At 36.1% G+C, this 16330-nt stretch overlaps 1 protein-coding gene across 12 annotated transcripts in view; it reads left to right on the top strand.

Annotated features, from left to right (window-relative positions):
• The window catches only part of LOC141923175 (uncharacterized), a 26785-nt gene extending 10455 nt beyond the window's left edge, over window positions 1-16330 (top strand). For 4 of the 12 annotated variants that reach the window (XM_074823820.1, XM_074823800.1, XM_074823810.1 and 1 more), the window contains 9 exons: window positions 202-244; window positions 1404-1523; window positions 2331-2472; window positions 4554-4599; window positions 4916-4975; window positions 7050-7157; window positions 8823-8919; window positions 9897-10097; window positions 13446-13659. In XM_074823820.1, the coding sequence (XP_074679921.1) occupies window positions 202-244; window positions 1404-1523; window positions 2331-2472; window positions 4554-4599; window positions 4916-4975; window positions 7050-7157; window positions 8823-8919; window positions 9897-10097; window positions 13446-13525 (897 nt within the window). In that variant the 3' untranslated portion in view covers window positions 13526-13659. Of the gene's footprint in view, window positions 1-201; window positions 245-1403; window positions 1524-2330; window positions 2473-4553; window positions 4600-4915; window positions 4976-7049; window positions 7158-8822; window positions 8920-9896; window positions 10098-13445; window positions 13660-14607; window positions 15015-15212; window positions 15472-15667 lie in introns of those variants that run through there. The other 8 variants (XR_012623218.1, XR_012623221.1, XR_012623216.1 and 5 more) reach the window with 8 other exon arrangements.

The raw sequence follows: 16330 nt of genomic DNA, 5'->3' as shown, positions 1-16330 counted from the left end.
CCAGCTATTTAATTTTTTTAGCTCTAACTAAAATTTAATTGTGGTAAATAAGTGTCCAGGTAACTGACTTTTTGAATATCTGTTCAGGGATTTACACTTCTGTGTTTAACACTACTGGTCATATCCTTAAAAAAATAAATATTTAACTCTAATGAAATACCTATTCACAAAAGAGCTAACATAGATAGGTTTTATTTTTAGGTTGTTACAGATGCTCCGATAATGAGGAAGAGATGGCAAGAATGTAAGTGTGCTCAGTGGGATGTAAATTGTACATTTCTAATTTGGGTAAACTCCCTTTGATATAAATCAGCTTGATTAAGGGCATATTGAAAGATTTGGTCAGTAATTGTAGTGTGTGCTTATGTTCTAAGCTGCATTTTGTATAGTTTATAATGAAAATTTGATGGATGAACAAGTTCTTCCATGGGCAACATAACTAGAGAGACCTGTTTTATACGGCTTTGTTCTCTCTCCCTCTCTCTCCATCCCAGTGGCCCTCGCTTCCCAGGATCCTTTACCTGTGATTTCTTTTTATCTGGTAACTGCTGTAGTCTCTGCAGTGCCAACTACTCACAAGCATTTTGGTGAACTGGGCAAAAGGAGCAGGTTGGAGCTCCTTGTGTGTATTTAATTTGCGGTCCAGAAAGCCAGGCAGAATTGTTAAAGTGCAGCTGTAGCTCTTACCTGTGGAAGAGAGCTTTTACTAGCTATTGACATTCACTAAATTGTAGGAACATGGTATCTGTGAGACTTCTCCACTCAGTTTAATCTTTCAAAACTTATTGTAGTACAATGTCACCCAGATGGACAGACAATACAATTGCCTGCCACTTTAGGAAATGGCTAAAAATTGCTACGAGACCCTCATTCTCAGACCTGCTTGGAAAATAAAGATTTGAATTAAAACTAAGGTACTTAATTTTAATGTATATTAGTAGGTAAATGGTGTCTCAAAATAGCGCAGTAGAAGTAATGAGAAGATTATTTCTATAATGATCTAGATTAGCAGTGTTATACTCTGAAGAGGAAAGATATCCACTTTGAATCTAGATGTTTTGAAATAAGTTGAATCCTATTCAAATTACGTTTCTTGACTGTAACCTATTGGTTGATGTGTCTAATTTTGCACATGGCTATGTGGCATTCTATTTATAATATTTACATCTTTTAAGAAATTTATATATGTAATTATAACCATGTTATAAAATATTTAACACATTGTTATTAATTTGTAGTTAATATTTAATATGCTGTCACACAATAATGCTTATAAAATTATTCTTAATGTTTGTAACTAATAGTGCACAGAAACAGAGCTAGTTGAAATTGAAGTGCAGTTTTAGAACCCTCTTCTATCAAGATAATGTCCATTGTGCTACATTTCAAGCATGTTTGTTTAGATCCTGCTGCAGATGACAGCCCTTCAAAAGCTAAAGTTCAGCATGTGGATACATCACTTAGTAATGAAGAAAAAACAGATTGTAAAAATAAGGATGGAAAAATGCCAGACCCTATTCAAGGTAAGAGAAAATTTTTTTTTCATTAATTTTTTTTAAACTTTCACCAGTGCATGAATTATTTACTCCCTATGTGCCTGTTTATAGTTTCTGTAGTTATGTTTTGCTACAGAAGGTGAATTCACACAGTGTGTGGATGGGTTTGGGGTCTGTGGCAGAGGAAACAATGATCCCAGTGTTTGCAAAGAAAACTGTCCAGTTTTACTTAATGTCACTGGATACTTCAGAACAGAAACAAGACAAGATTCATAATTAGAAAATTTTACTGTGTGTATTTTTGGCAGAAGGGGCACAGACTCTTTTTGGGCCTATAAACTGTTCTTCAGTGTCACAAAAAAAAATGGGAACAGCTGCATGTCATACTTTGTTTAGAGCACAAGAATAATAAAAAGGAAATGGATTGGATAGATTTTTTTTTTTTTTAACAACATTGAATGTATTTGGCTAATGCTTATTTTCTTGAAAACAAAACCAGAATTAAATATAAAAATTAGTGAACACTGTGTAACTGAAGAAACATCAGAAGTTCCTGCATGGTTTTAGACTTAATGTCAAAGGTGAGACAAGGGTTCTGTCTAAATGCATTATAATTATTCTCATTCAGAATATTTCTGATCAGAAAGACGAACTTGTGCTTTGTGGTAAACCAAATCTTTGATTTTTAGGTTTAGCTTTTATTTCTTCACAAGACACCTTACTTACACCTTCAGGTTTTATTGATGTTATCTTTAAAAAAAATGTAAACAAATAATACTTTTAAATTAAAATATTGGAAAACCATTACTAAATATACTGGTTTTATTGTTTTAGATGAAAAGAGTGTTCAAGAGGAGCAGGAAAAAAGTCAGAAAGAACAGGCAAAACCAGATGAGAAGGTTGAACCTAATAAGGCTATCGAAAGCAGCAAAGGCAACAAGACTGAAGAAGGCAGCAAAGGCAACAAATCAGAAAAGTAAAACAAACAAAAAAATCCACCACCCCCCAAACCAAAACCCTTAAAATTTACTCAAAGGAAAATGTTGTAGATGGTAACTGTCTACACTGGATTTGCATAGAGTATGCTGTGAGGAAGAAAGACATGCTGTAATACTAAAATGCTTGTCTTCTGAGATCGTGCTCAGCTGTAAACTTCTCTCATCAACAGAAAACCTGGTGTATGTAAAGTGACCTCAGATTTTGCTCTAGATGCAACTAGTTTTTATATTTAACTCTGTTATCCTTAAGGCATAATCCTCATGTATTACAAATTCAAAAAGAATGTTCCCTTGTGGTTCAAAAACCCTCTGTTATGGGTTCCTGTCAGATAATTAGAGTGATATATGAACTGATTTTAGAAGGAAAAGATAATCAGTAAATAGCTGTAACAATTGGAGTTCATCTTTACAAAAGATTTCATAGAGGAACAATAAGTATTGTGTGTGGTTCTAAAATGGTGAAACTGTGCTTGCTGTTTGTAAACATCTTTATTGTGAGTTTAGCTTGAACTATCAGCCTTTGCGTGAGGGGGTTATCTCCAACATCCGTCATCTTTGTGCAACATCAGGAACCACAGGAAAGCATTCAATAAGGGATATACGTGCATCAACCCAAACATAAGACTTTTGTTCCAACAATTAGTTCTTTGGTTTTTCTTTAATGTCATTCTCTTGGAACATTTCTTAACGCTAAACCAGTAGTATCTGTCCCAGATGAGGAGGGCTAACACCTTTTCCTTGTTTACTGTTACCCAGTAAAAGGAGAAATTTTCTTGTTCCTGAAATATCTTTGTGTAGGACTTCTGCCTCTCTATGGGGCAACCATTAAGAGAAGGATCAATTGAAACCAGATTCAAGTCCAGGTTTATGAATCTTTGTGTTTATTTGTCTGGCTTTCAAATAAGTGTAACGGTTCTTAATCTGAAGAGAGAACTAGTTCGTGAAAACATCAAAAATAGGGAAGTAAAAAGCTCAGATATCCACATCTGGAAATGCTGCTGTCTATATTTCTACCTGACTGTGCAGTCCTGTACTTTAAAGAACGGCATCCTTTGGAAAATCACTTAATGTTATTTTAATCCAGTTGTTCAGATAGATCTTGGGTTAACTGAGCAGCCAGGTGTTTCAGTGAGAGACTGATTTGGAAGTTAGTTACTATATTAGGACTTCAGCTTGTTCCTTTACTGTTTATTTTTGTGAGACTTTTGAGAGATGTGAACTCGATATATAGTTTCTTAAAAGGAATAAGATCAGATTAGCATTGACGGCAAGCAGTCAAATGATGTTTCCACTTAAAGATTCTGCAATATCAGCCCGAGAATTTCTATTACTCCTTATTTCTTTGTAGTGAAGTTCTGTACAGACAATCATCTGAAGATGTAAATTATTTTGAGTTCATTAAAGGTATCATCTGCTTTTACTACACTTTTGATTCCTAAGAAAGATTTCAAGAAAGAGGAGGGATTAGGCTTGGCAGTCATATGGGTTTGGTTAATTGAAGGAAAATAACCAACTCTCAGCCCTGGTTCCTGGGCTTGCAAAGGGATGGAATGCATCGGTAGTGACTGTAGTTGCAGAACAGCGCAAATGTGGGTTAGTAACTTTTAGCCATATGAATCTTTGTATGCCCAGTACCCCTGTGGCTACATCATAAAGTACTTCTTTCTTTTCTTTTTATACTTCTTTATATTTTTTGAAGCCAAGTTTGTGAAGTGCTGATAAAAATCATACTGTAATTAGGGGCCTTGTCTTTCTGCAATGCATACAAAAAGCTTGCAGCTTTTACTACCAATGTCAAACCTTTTTCTTAATTCTGTGGTTTAGAACTTACAAACTAGCTAATCACACTAAAAAAACCCTTATAAATATTTTTTACAATGATATCTGGGACCAGTGGATTTCTGGAAGGAAATAACATGATCTCTCAGAGTGTGTCAGAACTACTGTAGTAGAAGCATGTCAGGAATTTAAACTGATTATCACTTATTGACTGGCTACACATTGTTGATAGATCAACCAACTGTATACTGGTTTATTTGTTTATTTATTCGATCTTAAGGTGTGAGACCAATAAACAATCGCAGGAGGAAAACGAGGAAGTTGAGGTGAGTATTTTTCTGCTAACGGGTTGGTCCATTTTACAAATAGCTGGGAAAGTAATTGCTTTAATATATGATTGACAATGGTGTTTGCTTTTGCTTATTCAAATTAATAATATTATTGACAATAAATTAGGCACAAGCAAAGCTATTAAGAAGAAGGTTTTTTCCTACTTTGTCATGAAAACATGTGTACACATTTCATACAAGCACAGACAATTTAATTAGAGCAAGAATCTAGAATAATGATAATAATTTTTAATTTTAGTTATAATTACTGCACATAATAGATCTCTGGACTTTTTTTTGTTATATTAAACAGCAAGAATTTACAGCAAGTCCTGAAGAATTCTCTAGTCAAGAAGAACTGTTGGGTTATTTGGTGAGTGTTAAATCTTACCTTGCAATGTAATTGTTGAAAAAAAAAAATCACAGAATTACTAAGTTTAAAATGTAGCAAGTACCATGAAAGCCAAAATGTAGGCAGTCTGCTAATCTAAGAACATATTTTGTCAGAAGGTAGGATTCAGAATAAAATGAATATTGTTGAATTTATAATATAGCTATTCATTCTAAAGTTTCTAGACAGGGTTTTTGCCAAAGTACAGGTTTACTGTCAGAGGAATGACTTGCATTGAAAATTAATGCATTTTTCTCAGCTATAGCTTAACTCCACTCCTGAACTACATGATTAAGTAAAATAACCTTTTAAAATTTGTTTTCCTTTCTTTTATAATTAATCCATCATTTTCAAATGTGGAATGTGGAAAGATGTAAGTCAACAATGGAAGAAAGCAGAATGAAGAAAAATATCTGAGATATGCAGAAAGGAAAGAAGCAATTTTTAAGAAATAAAATACAAGTTGTATACTTAAACAAAAAACCCCAAAAACATAAACTAAAAAACCCTACCTATTCCCTTTGTAAAGTAAGTGGCAGAACACCTGAGTTCTGTTCAGCTGTTGGAAATGTGTTATGTACACATTCACAGCAGAGATACAATCAATGAGAGTGGAAAACTAGCAACTGCCAGTTGTTAGATGTATTAACTTCTGTGGTCTTGCATGCAGAAATGGTGATTTTATTAAAAGCATCAGTGACAAACTGTATGAAAATCTTTACTGATAGTTGCTGTGACACAGCTACTGCATGGCAATTTAAGCACTATTGACTTAAAAATCTTTTTTCTCCTTTTTTAATAGGGAATTATTAGGTGTAAAGATTGTGCCTTGCTAATAAAACTTGAATTTGTTTTGAGGCATCCTCATGCTTAGTATGATTGTCCTCCAAGAACAAAAGAGGATTGTTGGGAATGTGATTGGAACAATGTTCTGGTTTGGAAAGTTTGAGAATTGTTTAATATTGGCATCTACAGTAATTTTTTAAAAAACTGCAGTATGTGTTTCTGTTGTTGGATTCAAAAGGTTTCTTGTGTAGTAGAAAGTAATTTTACAAGTATCGTTTCTGGACTTGCTGTTCATATCATGAATAATTCCAGTTGTTCAATAATTATCCATACTGTATACTTTTTATAATTGCGAAAATCGGTATGCTCAGCTTTGTCATTAAAATAATTGTATTTCTTTTATCAACTGGTAGCGGAGATATCCTTGCTCAAGTTTAATCTTCTTTTTTCCGCCTAGTTTTTGATAAGATCTTCTCTAAATATAACTTGTGCAAACCAGGAGAGATAAATACTATTAGTGTTAAAAATATAACATAATCCCTGTTATGCTGTCACATATGATCTTAATGCTAGTTTTTAACTACTTTTTTCCATTGTCTGGAGTGTTTAAAGGTATCTGTTTCTAATGCAGAAGACTTTGAATTGTTAGGACAGACCTGCAGTTCTGTTACATTGTGCCCAGTGGAAGTGGTTTTGACAGAACTTTATTAGTATAGATGAGAGGATGATGCATGTAGCACGCTCTGTGAGGGCTCTTGGCACTAGAACTTGCTCCCCTACTAGAGCTTCAGAGTTTCAAAGACTGCTTTTTCCTTAGGCTTTTGGGGAAGAAGGAGGTTAGTATAAGGCAAGGTGGCATATATTTTAAAATTCAGTAGTGTTCTGCTTTTTTGCTACTTTCTGGAGAAATGGGTTATGACTATATTGCCTCAGGGAAGTTGTACACATTCACATTTGTATGCAGGTACCTCAGAAAGAGATCAAAATACTTAAAGAAAAGCATTTTCCTGTATGTATTTCCAGGCATATTCTTGGGTTGTTCCTTTTCAAATGGCTATTTCAGGTAGCTGCATCTTCTTTCTGTTAGGATTTTCTTCCATTCTACCTCCCCACCCCCAATTAACTATTTGCTTTGTAACTTCAGCCATGTCTGACAGAAGGATAGAGATATAAAAAATGAGGTTCCTGCAGCTTTTGTTTATACGTGGTGATGCTTTAATCTTTCAGAAGGAAAATTTTTATATTGTGTTTTGTTTTGTTTTTTTCCTAGCAAAGTTTTGAGATATTGAATGAAGATGATGCTTCATTTATCCTAAAAGTTACACAGAGTCTTACAGATGCACTGGTGGAATATCGTCAACAGGCTGCATCAAACAAAGTAATGTGGATTTTGTTTTGGTTTTGTTCTACAAATCTGTAGATTCCTGTGATTATGCATTTTTTTTATTACAGATGAATTAAAGTTGTTGTGGAGATTATTTTAAGTTTTGCCCATCAAATACTTGAATTTCTGTAGTGATGATAGGATAAACATAGCTTTCCTGTTGAGTCTTAAAATTTTCTCTTCAAGGTGCTTGCTTTTTTTTTTAATAGAAGCTAAAAATCATCTTGTCTCTTATTTCCCATGCTTTTCCTTACATCTAAGTTTTTCTGCTATTTTTGCCCCTTTTCTAACTTAAGCTTTTCTCATCTCCACTGACCTCCCTGACACTCTTTTCTATATCCCATTTTCATTCCCAGCCTTCACTTTATTCACCATGTAATCAAGCATTATTGACATCAGTTTTCTTTCTTATACAAGGTTTGGTCCTACTCTTTGGACTGTTCCCTTTGAGTTCTCTTTCTTCCTCCACTATCCCTCCACCCAGTTTTTCCCCTCTCTGCTATTACTTTTGACTGACTTGTCCTTACATAATCATAGTATGGAGGTGGTGTTAAGTATTTCGAGGCTGCTGTGGTTCCCACCTGTGTTCCCTATACGTCCAGTTTACATTCCATTATACCATAATCTCCAGTTTCCACACTTGGAATGACTTTTTGTTCATTGCCCCATTGTCAACAGGGATGGCAGGAACTTTCCTCTTGTTGGTGAACCATTCAACATCTTTGCCATAGGAAACACTATTCTTTATCCCTCCCAGCATTTCTTGCAGAACTGTCAGTGTTGAACAGACTTCTCATTCACCACAACAGCTACTCCTCCTACTACAGCTACTTAATTACTTTTTTAATTAAAGGGTGAGCTTAAGTGGAAAATGCCAAATGAGGGTAAGTAACAGCCAACAAGCCTGAGAGAATCACAGAGGTGACACTTTAAGAAAAAAAAAAGTTTTGTTTCTTCTTTTGTCTTTAACAGCCTGTCTGAATTCAGGACTTGATTATAAAGTTTATCTTTGTTCCCCATATCCATATTCCTATTTTCTATTGCTTGCTTTCTGCCCCAAAGGCAATATTTCTCCATGATAAATTCCATGCCTATAGTTGTCATTAATTACTTACTGCCTTTTTCTTCCTCATTAAGCTTACTTTCACATTATTCCTGCTGTTTTTTCCATATAGGATTTTGTTGTTTTATTCATATGGGAAAAAGGACAAAATCTGACATGTTATAAAACAGTTAAGTTCTAACTGAAGTAACTTTTAACCTACTAGTTGTATAAAAATAAAATGTTTTCCCACATTAGGGGTTTTTAGTATTCTAAACTGTGATCTTTTAACTGGTAATTTTTTAACTAAATCTTTTATTCTCAGTGTAAAGTGCTTCCTTTTTAGACCTGACAGGTTGAGAATTGGGCTCTGTAAGTACCAATTCTTGGCCTAATACAGTGCTTTTTCAGATGTTGAGAAATACTGTGAGCAGTGTATACATACATGGAAGTTCATTACCAGCTGCATGATTTTCAAAGAAATACTTGATTTTTCAGATTTGGTAGGAGAAATACTGGTCTTTTATTTGGTTTGTGATCATTAAAAATGTAGTAGTTCATCATTTCAAGAGGTTGTCTTGATGAAACTCTGAATGCAACTTCTTTCAAACTTGTAGGACCTCTTAGATACTGAATATAATGGAGAAGCAGCATTGGAATATTCCACAGAACAGTCTGACCTGACTTCAGCAGATATTAGTGACTCTGATACTGGTAATACAGCTCTGCAATCTTGAATGTGCTTCAATCTTAACACTGAACCTTGCATAGATTTTAGTAAGCCTTTTTTTCCTGCTTCTCTAAAAGCAGAGTTTAAAAGCAGAAAAAAGCCAGGGTCAAGTAGCATAAATTAATAGTTGGGTGTGTGTGTGTGTGTGGTGTGTGTTCCATCCTCTACAGATGTTAGAAAGGACAGACTATTAAAAAACATGCATTCTACTTAACTGTAGGATTTGGGGAGAAATTGAATTAGTATCAACTCTGACTTTCCTCTGTCCTGAGGCAACTGTTTCTGGGTTTTCCTCCCCTGCCCTCCTCCCTTTTCTTTCCCTTCTTGGTGGTGAAGAGGCTTAGTGCAGGTCTAGTCCAAACAAGATGTTAGTGGAAACAAAATTATATTTAATAGGATGGATAATTCTGTTTAATACCTGAATATTGCAGCTACTTGGCTTCAGTACTTCTGATTAATTTTTTCAAAGAATCTTGGATATTTTTGAGGTCACATCCTTCTTGATATAAACAAATTGTTATTTTTCTCAAGCATAGGAAGAGTACAGTCGTATGCCTGGAGAAGCAAAATACCCAGAATACTAGTGAAGCTATTCTGCATGATTTAATTTTTTTAGTGTGCGGTGTGAATTTTATTTTTTTCTAGGAAGTTTAGCTTTTGAAAACCTCCATTAATACAATGCTAATAACAAAAATTGCAATGACTTACTTGGAATTTCTGGTTCCTTTTTGAAAGCATAATGGAAATTGCTTTCACCTACCTCCCCACCTGTGTTTCTCTAGGATTTTCTGTAAATAGAAAGCATTCCTGACTCTCAGTTGTATGAAAATGTAGCAAAGTCAGATATGAACCTTACCAGCAATGCTGCTGTGCCAGACTGGAAAGCCCTATTTAGAGAAATAAGTAATGAAGACTCTTCAGAATCTTCTCTTACTGAAAAACAATATTTCTCTTCTTTAAGACTATTCAAGCAGCCGATCAGCTAAGCAGTCCTTATCAGTAAATGAAGATGATGAACTCCAAAACTTTTCAACTGGCTCTTCAGAAACAGCATATGAGAACAACATCACTACTGAATTTTTGAACAGTGTAAGAAATATGAACGTTGAGGAAGTTACTGCTACTCTACACAAAATAGCAGCAGCAAATCCAGCTTTCAGAGGTAATTCATGTATACGTGCATACACACATATGTGAAAATATACATAACATAATTTTGTTAGCTCTGTCAAATATTAAGGACTATTAAGGTCAAAGAACTTTGAGGCATTAAGGAGGGCTGAACAGCCTTTTTTTTTCCCCTTCTAACTTTTGCAGAATCCAGTTTAGAAATGGTAATTCAAAATGGCTGCCATCCCATGAAGGTGTTAATTTCTGAATTTCTTTTTAAATTCTTTTCTCATTTGTGCATAGTAACATTTACATGATGAAAGTAAACTAAAATGAAGCATATTATTATTATAAAAAAGCAGAATCTTTTGTCTGTGATATAACTGGGAGAACAGTGGTTTTGGGAATGCCAACAGCAAAGAAATTTGTACTTCTTGATTCCTGAAGGAACTGTACTTGCACAGTAACATAGAAATAATAATGCATCAGAGACAAGTAGTCTTTCTTTTGCTTACAAGTTTCCAATAAGTTTCAGCTACTAAACCTTCTCACATCTTCAGCCAACTGCTACCCTTTCTTCAGAAGCTTCCTAAGTACATTTCTAAGCTTCTCAGAGTGTGTTTAGGATCATCAGGGTAAAAAAAAGAACAATGAAGACAAGTACATTGTAGAGAAGCTTAAGCCTGAGTGCTCCCTGTGGAAGAAACTGGAGAGACTGCAGTCCATGCCATAACCTCTCCTTGGGCCTGTGTGCACACAACTCAGCAGAGTATCTGTTTGGAATGGAAGTTCTGGAACAAATTGACAACATAAAACAATGAAAGTAGCAAACTGTTATAACTCTTCCATGAATATCAGCTGGTTCTAGGGACCTCCGGAACAAAATGGTTAAGTTACTGATGGTAGTGATTTCTCCCATAAAGCTTCCTTTGGAACCTGCAAATTTGTGGGTGGCAAACGTGGTTCTCTTTTATGTATATTTCTCACTTTCTTTAAAGGTTTTGTTGTGTGTTGAGAACAACTGCTTGCTCACTGCCTGCCCCCCTGCCCCAGCTGGACAAGGAAGAGAATAACAAAAGTGAGGGGGGAAAAAAAAATGAGAAAACTAGTGGGTCATGGTAACAGTTTAGTAAGTGAAGGGAAAGAAAAGGGTGGGGAGGAACAAGTGATGCAAAGACAATCGCTCAGCCTTCCCACAAGCAAATTGATGCCCAGCCAGTCTCTGAGCAACAGCTGCCTTGGCAGCCAACCCCACCCCCTTGCCACCCCAGTATTTATTGCTGTGCATGATGTATAGAATATCCCTTTGGCCAGCTTGGGTCAGTTGTCCCAGCTGTGTCCCCTAGTAGTCTTTTTCCTATTCCCAACCTAATCACTTGTGGGTGTGAAGAGTGGGAAAGAGAGAAGGCCTTGATGCTGTGCAAGCACCCTTCAGCAACAGCCAAAACACTGGTGTGTTATCAACATGGTTTTGGCCACAAATCCAAAACACAGCACCCTACAGGCTGCTATGAAGAAAGTTAACTCCATCCTAGCCAAAACCAGTGCAGGGTTCCAGGTGATCTTTGAAACTACCAACTTCTATTCTACTGTTTAGAAAAACAAGGTAGAAATTAGTGGACACTTGGAAAAATATGATCTGCTTAGAGTGGTTGGTGGGGAATTAATATAGCTTTTGTGGTAAGAAAACCTTCCTTACAGACTTTCTGGAGTTGTTTGAAATGGGTCAGCAAAGGAGTCAGATAGAGGTGATCCAGTTCATCTAGTCTGTTTGGAATTCCAAGAAGCTTTTGATAGGTACTCTAATCAGAGGCTTTTAAGGGAACTGACTGGCTGTGGGAAAAGAGGGAAATCCTTGCATTGTTTAAATAATAAACAGATAGCAAATGGGCAATTGCTTTTTAAAATGAAAAGATGTTCCAGTAGAGAACTGTGGGGCTGTGCTATTTAGTATCTTCACAAATGACCTGGAAAAAGGGATAAGTATCTGGATGACAAAATTTTGTCAAATTTGAAACAGTTAACAGTGTTGGCTGACTGATGAATTTCAAAAGCTTCTCATCAGATCAGTGGAAATACCAACTTATTGGTCAGAAGAATATGTCGAATACAAGGAATTAAAGAAAGAATGGAAATAAAGATGGGAGTCATCATTTTTCTATTGCATAAACTCATGCTTTGCCCGTATCTGGCATAGGGCATACAGTTCTGTTTCCCTTATTTCAGATAAAGGACTTTATTACTGCAAAAGGTTTAGAGAAGGCAACGAAATATGGGAGTATCTTCCATATAAGAAGCAATAGAAAGCTAGGACTCTCTTTGGCCTGGAAAAGAGATGATTGAGATATTGTAACAGAGATTTGTAAAATCATGAGTAGATGGAAATGACAGACAGTATTCTATTATTTTCTATCTCTTTGGATCCATAAACTTGGAGTAGTGTGGGAGTCCAATTTCAAAATGGACAAAAAGAGATGGTTCTTCATGCAATAGTAGTGGATGATCTATGGAAATCCTAGCAAAAGGCTACCATGGATACAAAAAATATTACATGTGTCCTTGTCACAGAATCACAGAATTGTCTAGGTTGGAAAAGACCTTGAAGATCATCTAGTCCAAGCACTAACCTAACATTGACAGTTCCCAACTACACCATATCCCTAAGCGCTATGTCGACCCTACTCTTAAACCCCTCCAGGGATGGGGACTTCGCCACTGCCCTGGGCAGCCCATTCCAACACCTCACAACCCAGAACTTCGCTCTATGGGCCGGACTGGGCAAGTGTTTGGAAGAGGACTACTGAAAAAATTTGCCATATCAGACTTGGAAAGTTTCCCGAGCTGAAAATGATCTGAGATGGGGAGAGCATAGTATTCCCACACCCCACCAAGCATCAGGCAGGCTTGCCCTGCTCTTACTCTTCCCTTAACATTTGGTTATGGGTGCTGAATGTTTATTATTAACCACTTAAGCAGTCCCTGTGTTTCTTCTACTTCTCTCCCCCTCCTAAAGTCACGGGCATTAGTTTCATCAAAGCAATGTGGCCTTCTTGCTTGTGTTCAGAAGACGACACTTTGACTTACTGTTACAGTGATAAAAATCAAGCATTTCTGGTCATGCTTTCCTGATTATCAGCTGCAGATCTTTCAAAGTCGGAGACAGAGTAGAGGGACAAGACAGACCCTTTAGCTGACTGAGTACAGCTGTTCATAGCAATGCAGTTATAGTTTTTCCAGGCACATTCTGATTGTTAACTGTTAGGGTGTTCTTCATTTAATAAGAAAGGATCCAAACTCATGTCAGCATCTCAATGTTTCATTAAAACTTGTGCTTTTAAATGCATTTTATCATAAAACCACTTATTTTCTGTTTTTGTTTGTTTGTTTGCCTTTAACTAAGGAATTGATATTCCAAATGTTGTAAGGATCCTGACTGAAAGTGGAACTCTGAGAAGACCAAGCAATGGCAGCACACAGTGACATGGTAGTTAATATAGCAGTGATTACTTTCTGTAAGTTTGTTGTTTTACTTAATATGAACTCAGTGTAGCTGATTTTGCTATGTTCAAATTTTGTACAGTGTTATTTTAATTAAATGAATAACTTTGTTTTGAGGTTCTTGTTATTTATTTCTCCATATAGTTGAAATTTCTATATTGTGGAAAGTTTATAAAGCTCATGTTCTTTCTTTCCATGTTAAAACACGCTTTTAAAACAGGTAACTGTTGTTTTTCTTAATATCATTAAATACCATACATTGACAGATCTTTTCTTATTGTTGGTTCTTTTACAAAGAGTTACCAGCAGAATGAATTACTGTAGTCAGCAGTACAAATTCATCCTACAACAAATACTTGGAAGTTATTCCCGGTGGCTGCTGGGCCTGACTCAAAAGCTTTTGTAATCAAAAATCCTCTCCTGTATAAGGTTTATGACTAGGTCTCCACATATTTTTTTTAAATAAAGATTAAAAATAATAATAAAAAATCAGTGCTGTCAGTCCTTAGTTCTGGGTTGAGAAGTGCCTGGATTATAGCCAATTTAGGGAGCCTAGACAATTGAAAGCTTTAGCAAAGTCAACAGAGGTTGGCTATGCTTGCAAATTCAGGGGTATGTCCCAAGAGATCTGACCAGACTATGGTTAAGAGGCACTGATGTGCTAGTGAAAGTATCATTTGTCTTCTCTTATCCCACCAGTATGAGCATGAAATGAAAGCTGGCTTATACTGTCCGTCAGTTCAGGCTCTTTTAACGTGAACTTTTTCCCAACTAAAGTGGTAGTGTGTTTGACTGAACGTAAAGGTCTATATATTAATGAATGCTACTTTTGTAGCATCATGAAAAATGTTTTGGATGGTTACAAATTAGTGTGCTTGGGGAAAAAAGAAATTAAAAATTAAATTGTGTAATTAAAATTTGCTTCCTGCTTGTGATGTTGGGTAGCATTCAGTGGTTCTAATTAAAGCTCTTCAGCTTTGCAGCCAAATGCTGGTATAATATAGACATGCCGGGGCCAGATGGTAAATGAACCTTTTAATGTTAACTTACATTTTTTTTTTGAGATCTGAGTGGAATTGAGAATCTTCATCCTGATGGTTTCACATCTTCATATCATGGAATGCAAGATGCCATAAAAATAAGGTAACAAAGAAAGTAGCAACAAAATTGGCTAGTTTTGTTCTATTAACAGACACAGGAATGAAAACAGTTCACTGACAATTAAAGAAATTAAACCACAAAATGCTGCTTTAAAGAAATTGTGAAGAATTTCTGGAATGCCTCTAAATATGTTCTTGTCAGAAGCAGAGATAGAACCAGAGCTGTTACAGCTCATTTACTCTATAACAGGGACAATGTTAATACCTGCTTACATGAAGATGAACTTGATCAGTAAAAACATCTTTTAGGACGTTTGATAGGAAATTCTGAATTCTGTTCCTGTAATACAGAAAATAAAAATAGAAACATCTTTTTTTGTTTGTTGTCAAAGTGCAGAACATTCTATTAATTAAAATAATAAAATCAGAATGTTCAGCTGTTGTAAATGGCCATCTCTGGGACAGCTTCTTTTTCCTCTTACTGTGGAATCATTCCTAGTGGAAATAAACCTAAAATTAAGTTGAAATTTCTTGGATTTGAGGTTGTGGGTTTTTTTTGTTGGGTGCAGGAGAAGCATGCTGAAAATGGGAAGACCTCTGAATCTATAGCACCCTGATATAAAATGGTTTGAATGGTATGCTGCGGAGTGCTGCTGCTGCTTCTCAAAGACAGCTGAGAAAACTGAACTGCGCAAAAATCATAAAGTGCATGCTTCTGGAAGTGTTTACTGAGAACATAGTCTATTCAGTTGTATTTTCCCCTTAGGGTGTTTTTTGTTTCTGGTGCAAATAGATGCTGCAAAAGAATTGTATTGTTTTGTTCTTTTATCTGCCTGTGTTTTGTGATGGCTTGGTATATTCTCACACTAATGGAAAACTGTATGCTTGTTCCAAAACTATTTTTAGAGATAATGTTTTACTTGTGCAAGAATTGCAAACTAAAGAAGAAAGGCATTCTCTTTACTAATGATGCTTAAATGATGTTGCTGACCATATTTAATACTATCCATTTTGTTTCTCACAGCGACAGCAATGCAGACATCTGGGGTAACTGGAGAATTGATAGAATTAAAACTTAAGCAATAGCAAGAAAAGCTAAACCAAGAGAAGAATAATTTTTCTTTTAGCTTTTCCTTAGTTCTACACATTTTACTCAGAGACCAGAGAGCCACTGGGAAGTGATTTTTAACAAAAAAGATGCAGAACTTCTATGCCTTTTAGAAGGCAGGAAGTGGGCAAGAAGGGTGTTCACAGGTGAAGTGATAGGAAGCGAAAAGTTCCGAGTGTGCAACAGAAGCGTTCCTGTCTGGTGTCGATTGCGATGATTTCTGTTCTAGGTGGGTACAGAAACATCCTCCTCTTGCACTGCTTCCTGCGTCTTGTAGGACTGTGCTCTGTCCTCCTGCCATGGGAATTCACTACCCGCTTTTAAGCAGCAAGCTTGATCTAGGTATCAGCGTACAAAATTATATCGTGTGTCTGGCGCTTTGATACCTTATGTGACACCTGAGACAAGAACGCTGACTCCGCATTCTCTCTTCTACGTGTTTTCCAGCTCGATAAACACCGATGTTGGGATCGGCGTTGTACCTCCCGTAACCCACCCAGGGCAGCACCCGGGAGCGCATCACGCCGGGGGAAAGAAAAAAGTTAAAATAAATCTTTGCGCTACCACTGCTCCCGCGCC

The sequence above is a fragment of the Strix aluco genome, chromosome 1, assembly GCF_031877795.1.
Source record: "Strix aluco isolate bStrAlu1 chromosome 1, bStrAlu1.hap1, whole genome shotgun sequence".
Lineage (NCBI taxonomy): Eukaryota > Metazoa > Chordata > Aves > Strigiformes > Strigidae > Strix > Strix aluco.
The sequence above is the reverse complement of the archived record's forward strand: the minus strand, read 5'-3'. Positions and strand labels throughout refer to the sequence as shown.